At 52.6% G+C, this 19,774-nt stretch overlaps 1 protein-coding gene across 1 annotated transcript in view; it reads right to left on the bottom strand.

Annotated features, from left to right (window-relative positions):
- Window positions 1–2,092: 2,092 nt before the first annotated feature.
- Window positions 2,093–19,774, bottom strand: part of Disc1 (DISC1 scaffold protein) — a 165,708-nt gene continuing 148,026 nt past the window's right edge. The window contains exons 12-13 of the mRNA XM_077105119.1: window positions 11,810–11,927; window positions 2,093–3,076 (exon numbers count right to left, since the gene is read on the bottom strand). Of these exons, the coding sequence (XP_076961234.1) occupies window positions 2,787–3,076; window positions 11,810–11,927 (408 nt within the window). The 3' untranslated portion in view covers window positions 2,093–2,786. The remainder of the gene's footprint in view (window positions 3,077–11,809; window positions 11,928–19,774) is intronic.

The following is a 19,774-nucleotide window of genomic DNA, read 5'->3' as shown; positions in this document are numbered from 1 at the left end:
GGCCCGCGAGGCTGGTTTATCTCCTCCAGTTTCTGATTCTCTGGTCAGGATTCTCAGGGTGCAAGTGTGCTTTTAACTGGGTGAACAGACAAGTTCCAGTCTCACAGTGCCCAGGGACAGTGCGGCACCAGGAAGGCATAGCTGGGAGCAGGCGCCTGCCTCTGGTGGCCCCCCACTCTCAGCCCTCCTCCTCCTCCAGCTTGGGTTGGGGGGATCTTCCTGGGCCTCTGTCACCCTCAGATGTCCTCCCAAGGCTGCCATGAGGGTGGCTGAATGTGGAGCCGCCTGTGCGTGTTTCTGGGGGGACCCCAGCTTGCCCCAGAGGAAGACGTTTCCAGTATGACACATCCACTTGATCGGGGGAAGGGGCAACTCAACCCTGGAATGCCAGGATGTTGGAAGGGACCTTGACTGTGATGGAGAACGTGCTCTAACGGGAGGCCCTGTGAGGGCAGTGGGCCGGCAGGTGGCAGTGTGATAGGTATGTCACTTCCTCTCTCCTGCTACGTCTCGGTGACACGTCCCAATGTAATCAGGCTCTAAACCATCAGAAGGCCACTTGCTGGGGGCTCAGCTATCTCCACTTTTGTTAAGTTGCTTTTAAGTCCACGTTCTAACCTTCCTTGCCTATTTTTACATTGCTCTGTCAAAACCTGTTCTGTAGCCGGGCACAGTGGTGCACACCTGTGATCCCAGCTACTCTGGAGGCTGAAGCCGCAGGATGGCAAGCTCAAGCCCAGCCTCAGCCACTAAGCAAGACCCTGTCTCAAAATAAAAAATAAAAAGAGTTGGTGACCTAGCTCAGTGGACGAGCACCCCTGGGTTCCATCCCCAGTACAAAATAAAAAAGAATCAGATAACCCGTCCTGTAGTGTGGATGGGGATGCAGGGTCCTAGGTATTCTGGGATTGGTGTGGCTGGACAGAGAGGGGTTGCCATGAGGAGGTAGTGTGGCCAGAGGGGGCACCTGGCCCTAGCAGCCTTCCTGGGTGACACTGCAGGACCAAGCAGCAGCTGGAGCGCAGGCACAGTACGTGGTCACAGACATCTGAGCTTGGCCCAGAGCCTCAGCCAGGAGGAAACACCCCATCCCCTAGGCACCAAGGAGCCCTTATTTGAGACACACTCAAGGAAGTTATTAGTTTCTGGAATCTTCCAATACATCACAACCTCACAGAAGCATTTCACAGGCTGTCAGTAACACAAAACACCCAGGCCAGGGCCTGTTAGGTGTCTTGAGCCCGGGAGGCTGTTGAAAAGACTTCTCAAAGTAGGAATTTGTTCCTGGCAAAACGGCTAGTCCTGACTCTTCAATTTTGCCTCACTGGAATACATTAAGGATTCAAGAATCCCCGTGCCACGTGACTAGCTCATGATACTTTTTGAGACACGATTATAAATAATTCAGGGATTTGGTCCATTATTGAAAATTGAGTCCAAGAACAAACTAATTACACCTATTATTCAAATATGCAGAATATACTTTTGAAAACACCCAGGATAAAACTGCAGGACACACAATAAGCTTGTCCACAGACTGTGCTTTTGCCTGGCTGCTGGGCCCAGGGTAGTTGCTGGTGAGAGCAGGGCCTTGTCCTTGCCTGAGGACCAGGGTGCCCATGCACGGAAAGGCTAGCAAACAGAAATGGCAGCGTGGCCAGGAAATGACAAAACTTGCCATGCATCCCTGGGTCCTGGTGAAGGCGGGAAGGTCACTGTCCCCGACACAAAAAAGAGATGCACAGAAGCAGTCACTCAGTTGACCTTGCTGTCCGTGGCAGGTGGCTACGGGGCTCAGTGCTTTGTATAAGTCAATGTCCACATGACCCAAGTCTACATTCACACCAGGATGGCCCCAGAGAGCGTAGCTGCACCACCCATGACTGGGGAAGGAACTGGGTTTATGGGGGATGGACAGATGCACTCAGCGTGGGAGGCTCAGGGTAGACAGTTGAGGGGCTCCTTGCTGGCATTCTCAGGCCCACGTCAGGTGTGCTGCCCTGTCCACACAGGGGTGAGGCCTGGCATCTTGACCAAACAGACCTTTGTTCTCAGAGCCTTTCTCTGGAGCGCCTTCCTTGGTGCACATGGGATGCGGGTGCCCCGGGAGTCCCAGGGGCCTGCGGTGGAGGGTGGAGCACTGGTCTCCCACCTGGTCTGCCCTGCTCAGAGGGTTCCACGCCGGATTCTCCCATCACAGAAGGAAACAGATTGGGCAGGAAATAGGAGAGACTCAAAAGTGCCCACATCTCCTGGTTGGTTCCCATCCCCGCCCCAGGCCCTGCCCCATGGTGAACTTCAGAAGGCCCAGACTGGCATCCTTTCCTTAGGTGCCCCCGTTGCCAGGAAAACCCTCAAAGCTGAAGTTGCTGAGGCTGGTGCCTTGTAGAGCACCAGCCTGGAAGCTCGGGTCAATTCTCTGGGGAGAGGGGAGTCCAGGGAGTGAGGGGAGGACCAGCCAAGCCCGGCTGGGGTGACTGGCTCTCAGGGATAAGGTGGAGGGAAGTGCGACAGATGTCCTGAGGCCTGTGCTGGTTTCCTTTCCACAGGTTCTTAAATCATGAAATATTCTAACTGCAGCAGAGTCCAAGTTGAAACTGGGAAACAGACACTCTTCCACCAGAATTCCCTCCAACCCCTGTCCAGTGCGGGTGGAGATGAAGACATTTCCAAATCCTGTGCAGCACACGCCCATAAATGTCATAGAGGTGAACCTCTAAGTGACATTCACAAGGAAAATCAGCAACCCACTCCAGTATTCCAATTTGCAGATGCCCCGTTTCAGCTCATGAGAATGGACGACCACCCCCCCGCTGGGAGACCCCCAGGCTCTGCGTCTCCACCACTGTTCCAGGCACATCAGTGAGGCAGCGGGAGCAGGAGCCTGAGTCCACCCTGATGACAGAGTGGCCCGCCTCCTCCCGGCCCCTGCCCTCGGGCTGTGCTTCCAGGACACCAGCTGCTGGGCAGGAGGCCGCTGCCTCTCCTCCTCCTGCCTCCTCCGTGGCTGTCTGGAGCGGCAGGATCATGGCCTGCAGTGCTTCCTTCACCATCTGGAGCTCTCCCTTGAGGGACTGTGTGAGTTGTTAAGGAGCAGGAGAGGTGATCGGCCCCACCCCCAGGGACCTCCGAGAACCAGCGCCTGGAGCAGATGGAGCCATCCAATTGCAGTTCCGAGCTCTTCCAAATTGTAGGAATTAAATATTGATACAAATTTTACACTTCTTTTAACAACGGCTGCGATTTCTGCGAGGCCTGAGGTTATTAACTATCTGAAGCACAATTCTGAAATGTGGAAGGAAGAGTCGGCGCCCAGGCTGAGACAGATGGCAGGGCAAATGCTCAGCGATACGTGGTTACCAGCACAAGGCTGGGGAGCCCCAGGCCAGGGTGGGCGACTGCCAGACACAAGAGCCCTGGTGGCAGAAAGGGAAGGATGCTTGACAACAGAGCCTCCCCAAGAAATCCAGGACCTGGGGCCACTACAAGTACAGAAGCCCAAACAGGACCATCTCCTCACCAGGAACCCTGGGCCCTGCTCACTACTGGCCAGCCTGGTCTCCTTCAAATCTTTAAACCTGGCTTCTCAGGGACGACTCTGAAATGGCTCTGGGATCTCACCTGCTGCCCTGTAGCTTTACTCCCAGGTAACTGCAGGGACCCCAGATTTGATGGAGTACAGGCACCGGCCTTTTCTGGGTTGTTTGTTTCTCTTAAACTGATTTTCTACTTATAGAGTTGTTCCTCATATAGAGAAAAGTAACAAAGAACTCAGCAAATCAGAGTACAGCACAGATGAGGCTCTTCTCTTAAGAAACCGGTTCACCTCCTGCAATCCCAGCAGCTCAGGAGGCTGAGGCAGGAGGATCATCAATGCAAGGCTAACCTCAGCAACTTAGCAAGACCCTGTCTCAAAATAAAAAATAGAAAGGGCTAGGGATGTCACTCAATGGCAAAGCACCCCTGGGTCCAATCCCCAGTAGCAGAAAGAAGAGAGGAAAAGGGAAGGGTAAATCATCACAGGAGGTCAGGCTGCTGGAACATTCCAGAGGAGACATGGAGGAAGCTTGGGGAAGGCTGTCAGGGAGAGCTGACGGCTCACAGGCCACCGCCTGCAATGCTGCTCCACCTAGGAGCAGTACCAGCGCAGGAAAGAGTGACACCCACAGGGTGTGACCCTTCTAGAACAAGGAGCTCAGAGGACCTGGGATATGCCAAGGAGCCTCCCCAGCAGAAGCAAGGGCCCAGCCACCTGCAAGCTCCAGGTAGCTCTCAGCCTGAGGCTGCCCCGGGTTCCTCCTCACCTGTCATTCACAGACATTTCCTACCCAGGCTCACTACTTGCACTTGAACTTGAGGGGGGACGACAGTGGGGTTGGGAAAGCAAGAGAGGAAAAAACCAGTTTCTCTCTTTTTTTTCTTTTGAAAGAAGCTTTGCTTTCCCCCATTTGTACTCATATTTACTGAAAATTTCATGCAAGCCAAAGCGTAAGTAGGCCCAGCACAAATACCAAGCTCAGTTCAGCACGAAGTCAGGCTGACCACAAAGAGTGATCCTGGGGAACCCCGGGACTTAATCACCTCAGCTATGCAGCCTGGACTACACACCAATGTTCGCAATCTGGTAAGTGAGGACCAAAATGTGATGTTTCTTTAAAACTTCAGGCACTGACAGAACAAACTGAAAAGTATAAAGAGAGAAAAGCTGCAAAAGAAATTGACTGTTGTCCCATCAGCCATTGGATGGCCCTCAGACGACGCTCTCTGCTGACCCTCATCCCCTGCATCCTGGCCCGGCCAACTCTGGGATCCAGCAAACCAGGTCTGGCCACCCACCCCAAAACCAAACCTGTGCCTTTTTACAGGCAAGGGCTGAAAAAATAAATGTCTTCCTCTCTGGTGATAGTATAGTGCCTTGTGTGAGAGATTTAAGGTTTATTTCCTAAGAATAGGTGGAGTCAGGGCAGCCACAGGAGCTGTGGGCCATGGCCTGGGCCTGTCCTCCAGGCCCACAAGGGAAACCGCAATCCACTTCAGGCTTGGACAGCACTGGCTGCTCTGCTGCTGAGGCTCATTTTCAAAAAGTTCAGAGTTCTTTCTCCTCCCCTCTCTCCTCTCCCTAACCCAGGGAAGGGAAAACAGGACCCCCTGTCTTTCCATCCTGGGCAGAGTTATCTGTCCTGAGCACACGCCCCCCACAGGACCAAGTGATCCAGATTCGGGGATGGCACCAGAAGATCTCAGACATGACCATCTCCCAGATTAACAAGTGAACCCCAGCTCTGCACAGAACACCTGCAATAGCCTTTGAATCACCTCCTTAAACCCCGTTCCCCCTGATGGGGGAACCACAGCCTCTGGGACAGGAGTCTCGTGTGCTTCCCCTTTGCTGACAGAGCCTTGTCCTCACTAGTGGATGGGCATGGGGGACGAGGACGAAGCTCCTGGTAGCAGAAGGACTCTGAGGTCGGTGAGAGCAAGGGGGGCTTTGTCCAGCTCGTCTCAGGATTTGTGGGCAGGGCTTGCGGCCGTGAGAAAGTTGTTGGGGACAGGGTGTGACTTCCACCCATCCCAAGAAGGTATGGATCAGACCTGTGTTCCTGGAGTCCAGGATGACTCGGCAGAGGAGGCAGGTGGGAATGGAGGCAGAGTGAGACCTAAGTCCTCGTAACACTGAGGAGTCAGAAAGATGGGATTTAGGATTGCAACTCCCAGGGAAGCTGAGAACACGGTGACTGCCTGGTTGTCCCCATCATGAAGCAGACAAACTACCTGTGCCTTTCTCACAGGCAAGGACTGAAAAAATAAATGGCTTCCTCCCTGGTGAGAGTATAGTGCCTTCTGTGAGCGAGTTAAGGTTTACTTCCTAAGATAAGAGATGTAACAAACAGGGCTGGGCTGGGCACCCTCATCATGCACTCGCCTTGCATGGGTGAGACCCTGGGTCCCATCCTCAGCACCATATAAAAAATAAATAAATAAAGTTATAATAAAAGTATATATTTAAAAAAAAAAAGAGAGAGAGAGAGAGAGAGATGTGACAAATATCTTCTGCTCTGTCAGGGCAGAGCCAGACCCCAGAAATCCTGGAAGCCTCCCATGAGATAGTAACCATTAGAACAATTAAAATCATGTTTCCAATTACAAAATCTTTCTTTCTAACCACCCAGCCCCACGCTTCCTTGCCAGATGGGAGTTCCAGCACATTTTGGATGTACTGAAATGGAAGAGAGTCTAGGGTAAAATATGAGCAAGGGGGGGAAGAAAAAGCAAATTGCAGAACAATTTTATGGAACAATCTTAATTTTGCAATGACTACAGTGATAAGCCATTGACAGCTAGGAGGTCACCACCATGTCCAGGTAGTGGCCCTGGGAAGGAGACCGTCGTTTTTAAAATTTCCGCAGCTCTGTGATATTCACAATGGATGTGCACGGCTTTCTTATTTAAATCAGCACGTTTATAAAAGACACCACTTGCAACATTTCCTGTAAAGCACGCAGGAGAGATGACAGCTCAGGTCCATATTCTCATCTTTCCTTTCTGTCACTCAAATATTCAAATGCATTCAGAAATGCTGTTGGCTGCACAAGGGTGAGCCAGGATTGCTGTCCTGGTCCAGCAGAAAGGGACACTGAGGGGCGGGTAGCCTGCCCAGGAAGACTAAGTGCTCCAGGTGAGCTGGGAGCAGAGGGGCCGGGCAGAGGCACAGAGAGCAGGGAGAGGCTGCTGGTATTAAGTGTGCAGGGAAGAAGTGGTCACCGCTTGCACAGGGCAGTAGCAATGACGCTGAGAAGTAGCCAGGCTCTGGTCATAGCCTGATGAAGCAGCCCACAGCCGTGGCGTCAAGAGGGACACCTGATCTTAATCTGAGCAGAGAACCTGAAAAACATCCTATTGTCCTCAGAACAGTGGGATCCAGCGGGCTCGGCTTGGATGGGGAGAGCTGGAGAAGCCCATCGGCCAGCCACGAGGAGCTGTGACAGGAGGCGCAGGGGCTGGAGATGGGCATGGAGGGTGTGTTGAGCCATGTGTTTGCACAAAAATGAGTTCATGTTTCCTTATTGATTCTCAGAAAAATGAATGATCCTGTTTGCTACAGGAGCCTCGGTTGATCGAGCAGCAGAGTACAGAAGAAGCTAGTCTCTGCTCGCTAATCCGCCAAGCTCAGAGTCGAAGCCCTCTGGCATGTGTGACCTTGAGTTTTGTCCAAGGGCTGGACCCAACCCCAGGAATGACGGCTGAGGCCTCTGTAATTTAGGTGCTTGCTGCACTGGAGTGAGGGTGGGGGGCAGACCTCTAGGAGCTGAGTTAGCCCAGGGACCTGTGCCCGGGAACCTGGAGGCTGAGTTTGAATGTCCCCAGACATGCCACCAGGTAGCTCAGTATCTAAGAAAATGAGCAGGCTAGTTAATCATGGCCCAGGGCTTGGCACTGCAGTCTGCAGAATGCCCCTGACCCAGGGCATGCTCTAGCACCTGGGGCAGGACCACCCTCATCAGGCAGGGACGTGCCATGAGGTGCTAGGGAAGGGGTCCAGGAGCACAGGGCACTGTCAGGAGGACAGCCACTGTCCAGTGGAGTCCTGTTTTTATAGGACAACACTGAGCTTTTCTGTCAATGGGGCTTCCTAGTGGGCACTCATGGCTGAGTCAAAAGTAGGTCCCCTGCTCCTCTGACCTGGCTTGGTTCCAAAAGGAGCCAGAGGGTGGCTTTGAAGCTGCTAGAGTTTTGCTCCATGGCTTCTTTCAAGCCACACTGCTCCTCTTGTATCCACTGTGGCCACCAGCCCTGTATAGCCCTCCTGTCTGTGAAGTGAGTGAGTTCTGGGTCCTTGAGCTTCCCACCTCCAGCTTTTCAGCCCTAGAGGCAGAAAGCGTGTCCAAGAGGGCAGGACACGCTCCCACAATGGGCTACCTTGGTCTGTTCAAATTAGAAAAGCTGAACCAGAGGAGAGCTGTGGGATTTCTGCATGAGTCTGGATGCATTTAGAGTCTGCACGCCATTGAGCACCACCGAAACTAATCCACTGGGCGCCAGACATTCCACACAGCAAGGAACAGAACTCCGCCAGGGCTTCCTAGACATGGATGTAAATGCAACCACAAATAGAACCAGGCTGTCCCCACCTTGTCTCTGACCCAGGCCGGCTGAACTGCCCTGGGGGCTTTGAAAGATGCCCCAAATGTGCAAATCCAAGGTGAGCTTCATTTCCTGTGATAGTGTGTTGCCACAGTTGGAGAAAAATGGGGAGTTCCCTGCTCAGCTCCCCTGCACTGCAGGGTTCTCAGTTTGCACCTTGACTGTGGAGAAGCCATCGTACATGCTCAAAAGATTCTTCAAAATGCAACAGCTAATTGGGATCACAAAATGACTGTGAAATTGTCCTGGGGCTGAGACGGCTGCTCCTGGAAGCCCAGCTGGCAGGCTGTGAAGTCTCAGCTCCTATCCTCTCCTCTGCTGCTAGAGTGGCCCCTCTCTGCTGCCTGCTCTCCTGGTCAACGGCATAGACTATATTGGATGCTCACTGTGCTGTATCCAACAGGATGTTTAGTCCTGCCACATGTGAGGTAGTGGGCCTCAGGGTGATGAGGAAACGTGGCAATCCCTGTCCCTCCTCAGGTTGGTCAGTCTAGTGCCCTCTTGGGAGAGGCCAGGGGCAGGCTGTCCATAGCCCTGACGCAGAGCAGGATGTGTGAGAACCTGCTTGTGCACAACCACACTGCCCATCACTTGCTGGCCACTTGCCAACACTCTGTGGTGCACACGCTCAGCCTAGGCAGAACCCAGCGCCTTCCACAGGAGCGTGGACAGGAGCACAGGGGACACAGTGTTCTCTGCTGCCTACACCAGCTACGCCCTTGTGTGGCTTGCAGCAGTCGTGTTGTGTCCACACCACGTACACAGAGCTCTGGCAGCGAGTCGAGGAATCAAACGTGGTGGCTCGTGGTCAGCTCTTCCTGCCGTGGGCAGCAAGTGCTTTCCTCCAGCCTCACTCGCAGTGGGTCGCCCATCAAGAAGGAAAACTAACCAGTCGGGCTTCAGCTGGCAGCCTGGAGTCTCCAAATAAGCCCTCATTTCTTTTGTCAGGAGGCTGCAGAGAGCCAGGAAAGACGCGTCCTATCTCAGGGCACAACGTCCCACCCAACACTGGGTGCCACTCTAAGCAGGCCCAAAGGCACCTTCCCAGCATTTATTCCCAACCAGGCTACAGAGGGAAGCCTGGGCTGGGACTCAAGGAGGCGAAGGCTGGTGTCAGTCCCAAGTGCCCAGCCCGTGACACCTCCCCAGGGTGCTCCTTTTATCTCTACAAGGATCAGCAAAACCCCTCAAAAAAAGCTACCTTCATTAAGCACTTTTATTCTAGCCTAGAGTGTGAGTATCTCTGTGGGCTGTGGGATGGACCTGTCTGTCTATTCAGGGGCTCCTCATGGCCAAGGCAGCCGTAGGCCTTGTGGTGCAAGTTCTGCCCTGGCTGGAGAAGACCATGGTCCAGCTCAGTGAATTCCAAGCCTTAGTTTTCTCGACTGTGGAGTAGGAATGAGTACCCCTCTCCTCAGAGGAGCGTTTCATAACCAACACTTGCTCCATAGCATCTGAGTCAACCTGCCGTGGCCCTGCTCAGGCACACTGGGGAGGCAGCTTGGCCTGTGGTGGGAGTGGAGCGCCGTGAGACCAAGTCTCTACCCCGCCTGTGGACCCTGTTAAACACACAGCATGAATCCAGCCTCATCAACCCCAAGAAACTTAGAGGTGTGTGTCGCTGTCCTGAGTGACAAGTGAGTGACAAGAGGCCACCTGTCTGAGAGCCCTCTACTTGGAAAAGCTGACGGTTCACGCACTGCTCAGCACTGCCCAGCCCTGCCCTTGCCGCTCAGGCATAGCAGGGAGACTCAATTCCCTAGAATCAAACTAACCTTTTAGAAATTTTCAAAGCCAGAGGCCAACACAGGCCTGGCTGTGGCTCTCAGAACAGCTCCCTGCCCTGCCCAAGCCCTGGCATATCCCGCTCAGGAGGCACTGCTGGTGGTGACAGGGCCCTTCAGGACCTTGGCCTTCTGTCACGGGCTCCTGTCCAGTGCCACCAGCAGTCACAGGCCTTTTTGCCACACACCTCCCTCTCAGAAGAGCTCCAATCTGCATGATCTGTGAACACACAGTCACAAGGACACCGTCCGTCTTCCGCGGCTTCCCAAGGAGCTTTCCACTCACAGTAGGAAGGCTAGTTCTGTAAGAGGCAGGAAGCCGTGAGGAACAGAACGTCAGTTTTTAGAAATCTACCTTGAACAGTGTTAGAATACTTGCTGATTCAGTTAAAGAAATACCCTGCTAAGCTTAATAAGCAAGGTCAAAGACTAAAGCTACAGCAAGGAAGGAACAACACGGGTCTATTATGAAACCATAGATCTGAATACTTTTGATTAAGATGAATTCTTCCCCATTCAGGATCACTTACATACACACACACACACACACACACACACACACACACACAGAGTAAAGTTGGGTGAGAATTGGAATTTTAAAAGGAAGACAGTAATAAGAAGGAAAGTTCAAATAGCTAAATTTCCCATGAACACATCAGTTATGGTTTAGGTGTGAGCTGTCTCCCAAAAGCTCATTTTCAGAAGTGAAATGCCTGGATTATGACAGCTGTAGTCTAATCAATGGATCAATCCACGGATGCATTAACTGGGTGCTAACCACAGGCAGGAAGGCTGTGGCTGGAGGAGGTGATCACTGGGGTGTCCATTTAGCGGGGCTCCCTTTGCCTCCTGGTGCCATGTCCTGAGCTGCTTCTTCCTCCACGCCCCCTCCACGCCCTTCTGCTATGATGCTCGGCCTCACCTCGGGCCAGAGCTACAGAGTCAGCCACGTGGACCGAACCTCTGAAATCATGAGCCAGATAAACTCTTCCTCCTCCCTGATGTTTTTGTCAGCCCTCTGGTCACAGAGAGGAAAAGCCACTAAAACACCTAATAAAAGTCACAATCCTGAACAGAAAGAACGAAATGAAGAGAAAAGTGCACGTTAACCACAAAGTGTCCATAACACTTAATCACCAAAAACATGCAGGGTGGGCTGCACATCACTGTATCCACCTGTGCACCCTCCACCTGCCCTAGAGAACTAGCCAGTGGTAAACAGCCCCACGGATCACCTGGGACACAGGGCTTTTCGTGGACACCTGCCCCAGCCAACAGTCCTCCTGCCCTTGCTCACCACAGCCAACTTTGACAGAGGAGACACCAGGATATGGAGCCGTGTGAGAAGATCCTATCGCTAGGAATTAGAAGGGACTGGTTGAGCTTAACCCCGTGTACCTGGTTAGACACTGAGAAGGACTGATCCAAAATGCTGCCAGTTTGGATACTCTGTAGCCCCATGACCTGGTGGAATGGTGGAACCAAGAAATCAGAGGGTGGGTTTGGTTTCTGGGAGTTAGGAAAGCTCTTAAAAACCAGAGCCCGTCTAGAGTTGGCCCTGATCACTCCCCATGGCCACTCAGCTCGGCTCTGCACTCCCCAGAAACTCCACCTTGCTTTGGCTTCATTGCATGCATGTCTGGCCTCAGTGGCTAATTTTTAGTGGTCAGATTTAATAATCAAAAAAAAAAACATTGGATGCCTTACCAAAGACTAGAGAGAAAATACTGGACACGGGCCACCTCAGACCCAAGGCGCACTACAGGGCAAGCAGCAGTCGCGCCTGCTTCCACCTGCTGAGGCCTGGAGAAGTGAGGCAACTGTTAAGACTTTCTTTTACAAAATAACCTTGCAGGTATTCAACCCGCAAGCTGCAAGGATATGCATGAGCTCTCCGTCGTGACTGTGCATGGCCGTGTGAAGTGCATCTTCCAAGTCCAGCAGCTTCCTGCCTATGGCTTCACATTGTTCTTCAAGTTCTGCAGACAAGATGTAAGATTCCTGGCCAGAGAACAAGAAAAGGTCATGAGTGCGCCACAGGGACTTCAGGACTCTGTGTGCAGGCAGGACACATGGGGAAACATCCCAGGCTTCCTTGGCTTCCACACCCCTGGGAGTCACACAGGAGCCTCTGCCACCCTGGAGGAAGTGACGGGGAACCAGAGCCCGGTTCAGGCTGTGATTGCATGAGGGGGCTCATCCACATAGTTCCCCAGCCCCGCTCCCATCTGGTCATTTCTAAGCCTGACTCCCCGAGCATCAACTCCTGAAAAGGTTTATCAAAAGGAAACCTGGACTTTCCAGGTGCCTTCACAGGGGACTCATACTCTAATTGGAATTCTAGCAAAAGCTGGGTGGGAGAGGGTGTCACAGGCACAAATGGGCTGAGCTTCAAGGACAGGGGGTTTTCCTTGAAGGGCACAGGAATCTGAGTGGGTCTGAACACTGGCCACCCCGAAGCACATGGAGTTGGAGACAGGAGTGCACACTGTCTATTCTGTGCCACTTCCTCCCTTCCCTGGAGCACAGGCCCCGCAAGAGCAGGGGTGACCATGGCACCTGCTGCTGGGTCCCCCTGGGCACCTGGCACTGGGCAGATACTTAGAATTCATCAGTTTGGTGAAGGAACAGTTGAGTCTCAGAATCGCCTGCTCCTCTAAGACTTCCCCTCCAAACGCATGCCCCATACAGGAGCCAGTAAAGGCCCTCTGTGTCACTGTCCTGCACAAACCACCATGGAGCAGAGTCCACGCTTTGCAGTTGAACAAACTGGTCCAAGGCCAGTTCTGGCTCCTCAGCTCTCGGCTGTGGCCTGATATTTGCCACCTGCCTGCACCTGAGTGCAGCAAGCCCAGTTCCTCCCGCTATCATCCTGCACCCCCTCCCCTCCTTCAAGTCCCACAGGATGATTCCCCTTCCCAACTCTCCATTCTGACATGTGCCAGGTCCACCTGGGCGACTGACAACTCGCTGTGGACAAGGGCCTTGGGCTGGCCACTCGTCCCAAGGCCCCAGTGTCAATCCTGAGTTCTAGAAGCCCACAAATTCTTGAAGGAAACAAGTAAACAAGGCCAAGAAAATTCAGAGAGAAAACAGTAAATCTTGGTATAAAAGGAAGAGAAAAGCAAGAAATCCATCCAGAATTAAAACTTGACCAAATGCAGAGGCAGTATTTTCCCAACTAGCAGCGAAAGGCTTACAAGATACACTAAAGGAATTGTTCATAAGGGAAGAATGAAGGTGTGTGTTCAGATTGTGAAGTGCTGGGCTGCCACAGAGCAATATGGAGTACCTAACAAGGACCCCCAGGGCCCAGGGCCCAGGTGTGGCAGCAACACTGGGCAAAGCCCTTAGTCATCAGTGTCTGTTACGTGATGCTGAAGTCAGGGTCTGTGAATGACACTGAAGGCCAGCCATGTGGGCTGACATTGCTCTATTAGCTCTGGAAGGCTTTAAAGTTCACGTCCCAATGGTCCACTGTGGTGGAAGACAGCTGTGCCCATGGGAACTGTAATCACTACTGTCACCAAGCAGAGGGCGGGTGGAATGCAGGGAAGTGTATATATGAAAGAAAGGGATCTGGTGACAAGGTCACTGTAGAAGTAGAAGATGGTAATTATGCAAAGCTGATGGCATTGGAAGTCCAGGAGGACTTCCTGTCCTCACAGCTCAGCCCACTTGCTCCTGTGACACCCCCCTCCCCCCCAGCTGCCAGATTTGTGATTAGTCGTTAAGAAGACTCAATGCAAGAACAGCTAATTACAGGAAATACTTAAATGGGCAAATAACTGCAATGATTCACAATTATTTTGAGGGGTGGTATTATTGAACATTTTTATTTTCTTCTCTATACTTTCCTAAAGTTTCCCATATTTTTAAAGTATAATTAGAAAAAAAATTACCATAAATATTATTTCAAACAATAATGGTAGAGTATGGAAGCAATACAGTGGAATTTTTTTTTTAAAGGTTTTTAAAGATTACAAAGACACAAGCTCAAAGCACCATGTCTGGTGACAGAAGGTCTGATTGGCACATGCTGGTGGGGTTGCTTTTCCAAGGCACAAGTTAGAGAATCTGCCAAGCCCTGCACCAACCATGCTGGTGCACAAACCTCCATATTGCAGGTTCTACATCTGTGGAGTCAACCAAACTCTGGATTCTTGCCCCACCATGTTATCTGTTCCTCATGTCGTGATGTCTTCTGCCACGATGTGACGTAGCCAAGGGGCCCTCCCCAAAGACCAAACACATGGATCTGCCTTATTATGAATTTTCAGCCTCCAACACTGTGAGCTAAATAAAGCTTTTTTCTTTATTAAGTATCCAGCCTCAGGTATTTTGTTACAGCAACAGATAATGGACTGATACAAAGCTTTTGAGGACGTTTTGCTGTTTCTCAGACTGCACTGTCTAGGAAATAGTCTTTCTGTGGTGTGAGAGCTAGTGGGGGAACTGGTGTAAAGACTTTTCCAAACACTGCCCAACTACAGGCAAGAACAGTCTTGTCTGGGATAATCCCTCAGCCTCACAGCAGCCTCTGCATCCTGCATGACAACCCCAGTACTTGACACGTGTCTCTGTTGGCCTCAGAGAAAGCCCTGCAGACTTGCGTGGGAAGGAGTCAGTAGCACGGCTCAGCCAGGCAGCATCTCAAACATAACTTGCTAAGCTGACCTCACGAGCAAACCTGAAGGCTTGAATGAAAGGCCGGAAGGGTTCAGCTGTGTTGACTTAGAGCTGACGTCACCTTTCTGTCCACGTCTCCCATCTCAGGGAACACGATTTAAAACAGAAAACAGGATTTCCTACGTCGAGCAGGATTTTCTAATTAAAATGAATTTCTAAAAACACTTGTCTGTGAAGGTGTGGGCTTGCACCCACGAAGGCACCCGGCTGCTGACCTGAGCAGGTGCTAAACCACGCCCACTGGTAAAGCGGGTATAAATCCCTGACCAGGGCCTCGGAGGGCTTTTTATTTTATTTTTTTACTTAGTTTTATTTTCCACAAACAAGGCTAAGTCCTTGCCTGTGGCATTTAGGAAATACCAACATTTAAAATGTTAGACTTGAGCTCATGTTCAGAGGGCAGGGAGTGCCCAGCCAACAGCCAGGGCTCTTCCCTCAGTGAGGACATGTCCCTGCTGACAGTGGCCACCAGGCTGTTCAGGGCCATGAGACAGCGTGTGTACTGTTTCTGTTCTGAACAGAACCTGCACTGGGAACAGGAGATGTGTCCAGCTAAGTGTCTGGGGTGGGCACTGCTGCAGGGCCAGCTCTGCCTGGAGCAGCTCCAGGGCTTCTGGAGTTGCTGCTCATCACGGAGCTCACCACATTGAGTCGTGGCTGGGACAATCCAAGATGGTTGAATAGTTGGCTTCTTCAGTTGCTGGGGAAAGTCCTTCCAAGGGAAGAGGCAATGAGAGGCCCAGCAGGAGCCACGCACAAGACAGAAAAAGCTTCGTGGCCACAGCAGCAAGTGCAGCTATCGCTCTGAGTGGAGCCTGGGAGGCTCCGGGCACCCTGCGGGTCTGGCTCCTGAGGGAGATGCACGTGCTGGGGCCGTGGGTGCTGGCTGTCGCGCTCTGCTCCTGCAGGCGGGGGTGGAGGGCACGTGGTGTCCAGAGCCCTCGCCTGAGCCCTGGCTGGGTGCTGGGCTCTTGGCTCTTACCTGGCCAGCACACCCAGGTCCCCGCTTGCCTTGGCCATGGGTTGAGGCTCCACAGTAGCTGCCCACCCATGATGACCTGGTTCTAGCAGCCAAAGCCACAGGTGACACAGTGAAGAAAGGACAGGGCAGAGGGGTCCCCCCTGATAGCGCAGCCTTCTGCGCTCAGGGCCATCTGCGGCACTGCTGAGGTTTGACGAACCCTGGAAGTAAAAGCCCTGCTCCACTCACATGAACCCTGACCCACACCACGACTGAGCCTCGGGACGTCTCTTCCAGCCCCAAGTCTCACCCCGCTGTCCCCCGAGGTAAAGCAGACATGCTTGCCACCCCCATGGGCTCAGCAGGGGCTGAAGGCGTCTCCTTGGCTCAGACGTGAAGCCACAGCCTTCCACATGTTCTTCAGGCCATTTTCCAGAACATTTGCGTGGCAAATGCGTTCCAGGAATGCTCCGTGGTTTTCTCCGCCTTTTTAAAAATATGGTCCATAAGGAATATTTACCCCAGACAGTGGCCTGTCTGTTACACAAAGAACGGGTTCCACCTCTATTTGGAAGAGATTTGTGATGAGCATTCCCCTTTCCTCATAAACGCTGAGGGCCACAGGCAGCGTATGAACGCCAACGGGTGGAGAGGCCCAAGCGCCTCTTTGTTGCTCTGGATAAAAGCTGTAGCCCCCCAAATGCCCAAATCATGTGGCTACACCCTGAGCGAGTGGGCGTGGCCCTGGAAGCACCCCGTGGTTGGAAGGGGTGAAGAACCCACCTGAAGTGTCCAGACCCCTGTAGATCACAGCCGGCAATCTGCTGTCCCCAAGGACCCTCACGCTTGTCTCAAAGAAGGCATGAGAAGGAGCTCGGGACAGGAGGAATCAGCAGAGCCAAGAGAGCTGGTAGGAGAAGCTGCCTCATGCTGGGTCTGCGGCGACTGGCCTGCCATCTCTGGCTTGCACGAAGGATAGCCTTAGAAAGCCACCTTCAGTGCTACATGGCCACTCAAGAGCTTCTGGACTGCTGCCCTGTTGCACACTGGGCTCAGACTTCAGAGCTGAGCAAGGTCAGACCCCACCAGCACCGTCAGTAGATGGGACCCTGCTTCAGCTGGTACCTGAATAATCGCCACCCCACAACAGATGCAGATTCTGGGGACTGTGACATCGAACTCCAAAGACATACAGGAAATAAAAGCAGAGCACCGCAGGGGGATGCTTCAAGGAATGTGCCTTTGAGCTGCCTGTTGCCGAGAAACACCAGACTGCAAGAGGGAAGCGGAACTAGGAGAACTAAAGCCAACACCAAACTTGTTCATTTTGTATTAGAAAAAAAAAAATGAAGTTCCAAGTGTTTTGTGGAAACCACACAACATGAGACAGGGTTACGTTTCCAGGGCCACTGCTCAGGCACCTGGGCTCGCGGGGGCTTTGGTTGAGTGGCCCCTGCTCTTCCCTCACAACGCACTCCATGCATCCCACAGACGGGGAGCTCCGGCCACTCTCCTTCTCACACAGTTAGGTGGGCTAATTGCCCTCAGGCTTCTAATTATGCCAAAGAAACGACAGCCACACTGTCCCGTCCATGGCTCCCAGAGCTACCTGGGGCGGGCGTAGCCAACAGCCGGCAAGGCCAGGGTCCCAGCATGTCTGGACGGGAGCACTTCACACTGTTGCCACTGGGCAGGGCAACTCCATGTGGGAGTGCCACAGAGCTCAGCCCAGGCCTCCACCTGGGCTCCCTTCTGGGACATGCGTAGTGGTCACCTGCTCGTGGCTTGGGAAGATCCTATTTCCAGCAGCCCTGTCCCCCAGGCATGACGAGGGGCAGAGACAAGCTTGTTTCCAGAAGCAGGAACCTCCAGATTGGACGCCCTCAGCTGCACTAGGAGTCCACTGAGCTGTTGTGAAGAACGTGTGGTATCCTGGCCACTTGGGGTGGCCATCCCGTTGTGGACCTCAGTCTTCAACACTGAAGGACAACAACCTCCACCATAGTGGTAGAGTCTCCAGGACCCCAGAGGGTGTCCTCCTCGGGGGCACCAGCTTGCTTGGTAAGGGAGGAAGTAGCGTCTGCACTGGAGCATCCAGGTGGTGCCTCAGTGTCCCAGACGGAGGGGAAGAGAGTGGGCCTCCTCACTGGGGCAGGAGGAGCTGGGAGTGAGGACATTAACCCAGGGGCCAGGGGGAGCCTGCTGAGCCCAGTGAACAAGTCCAGGCAGGCAGGGAACTTGGGCTTCCATTGGTGGAGCTGTTTCTAACCCTATTCATGCCAGTTGTAGGTAAAATACTAATTAGACAATATAAGTTCATACTATGTAAAACCATGAAATATTGGTGTGAAAAAAGTTCTTATTTCTGAGAAAAGAAATCAAAAACCTTGGAAAGACTGGGTTGTGTTGAAGCGAGGGAAGGGAGACTGAGGATTGCCAAACAGGAGCGTGCTATAGGTCCAGCCCCGGGAAGGGCCAGCACTGGAGACCGGGTGCCACACTAGGCGAGGATCATGCAGGAGGGGCCTGGGACGGGCCCAGAGGAGACCCACGCACACAAGATCGAATCCATATTAAATGATTGGCAGATGTGCGTGTTTTTAGTTTTAAAAGGAGATTTAAAGTGTACTTTTTAAAAAAAAAAATTCTCCCTTGTCTGACTTCTGAATGGTGAGCACCAGGCCTGCTGGTGTCCTGATGGCTTCCCTACATGCTCCTGGGTGCCACGCTGCTCTACCATGCTGGGGGGTGGCCTTTCCTCACCCCACTCTCTTCTTCTCCCTAAGATATTGAACCTTGAGAGCCATGCCAGCAACAGGAAGGTACCCGCTCCCGGCAGCTCACAAACTCTGAGGCTGTCAAGAGACCAGGGCCAGCACAGAGGGGAAGCAGGCCCATGCCCGCCGTGAGCCCAGACGCAGGGCGCCCATCTACTAGAGATATCTCCAGGTGAGAATTCAAGCTGGGAGGACCCACAGCTGAGTAAAACGAGGTGGCTTCATTCCCAAGTCTGGGGGGATTTTTAGGTTATTGTGAACGGGATAGTTTTCCTGATTTCTTAGTAGATTCATTATTGGTGTGTAGGAAAGCTACTGAGTTTCATAGACTGATCTTGTACCCTGCTACTTGGTCGAATTTATCAGCTCTAGAAATCTTCTGGTAGAGTTTTGGGGTCTCTTAGATGCAGGATTATGTCTTGAGCAAACAGAGACAGTTTGACTTTTCTTCTATTTTAATTGCATTTAATGGTCTCCTCTTGCTGATCACTTTGGATGTTAGTAACTCCTCAGTATTTATCCAAAAGAACTGAAGTCAGCACACTCCAGAATACAGCCACATCGTGCTTATAGCAGCACATCTCACATGGCCGCGCTGGGAACCCGGCCGGGGGGGCCGTTCACAGACAAAGGAAAAGTGGTGTCTGTGCACAGTGGGGCGTGACCTGGCCATAAGAAAGGAGGAAATTATGGCATTTTCTGGGAACTGGAGATGGTCATGCCAAGTGAAATAAGCTAGTTCCCAGAAGTTAAAGGTCGTCAAATGCTTCCTCTCATATGTTGAAGCTATACCAAAATAAGGAAAGAGGGGAGCAGGAATCCTGTGAAAACAGAAGGAAGGTCAGTGGAGTTGAGGGGGACGGAAGGAGGAGGAGGGGAAAAGGAGGAACTGCGGAATGAAATCCACCCAACTCTGCTACGGACACACACGTACACTAGGGTGGATTCCACCTGCATGTGTCTCTGTGGAACTTGTGTCCATAACATCATCAATGAACAGAAGGAAGACCAAAGGGAGAGGAAGGGGAATGGGGGAATGGGGAGGGGGGGGGCGGTGGGGAACGACACGCCCTGGGGACTGACATGGAGCAAATCTCAGCCCGCACAGGTCGTCACGTCCGAACGCACCCCACTGTCACCCATGGCTTAACGCACTAAGGAAGACATCCGCTAAGGAAAGGGTAGAGATACCCGTGGGGTGCAGAACATGACGCCCCAAAGGGCTCACCTCGGGGTGCTGCGTGTTGGGACTGAAAGGCACGGGCAGGCCTCAGACGCAAGGCCTCCTGCCTTCCTGCTCCCGGCCCCTCCGCCTCGCCTAAAGTGGGTCACAGGAACAGCACTCCCCGCTCCCAAGATGAGCCTCAGAAGCCAGAAGGCCCCTCCCTGAAAGCCATCCTATCAAGGACACCCTCTTCTCT

Source organism: Callospermophilus lateralis, chromosome 13, assembly GCF_048772815.1.
Source record: "Callospermophilus lateralis isolate mCalLat2 chromosome 13, mCalLat2.hap1, whole genome shotgun sequence".
Classification (NCBI taxonomy): domain Eukaryota; kingdom Metazoa; phylum Chordata; class Mammalia; order Rodentia; family Sciuridae; genus Callospermophilus; species Callospermophilus lateralis.
Note: the sequence above shows the minus strand (reverse complement) of the source record. Positions and strands in the feature narration are given on the sequence as shown.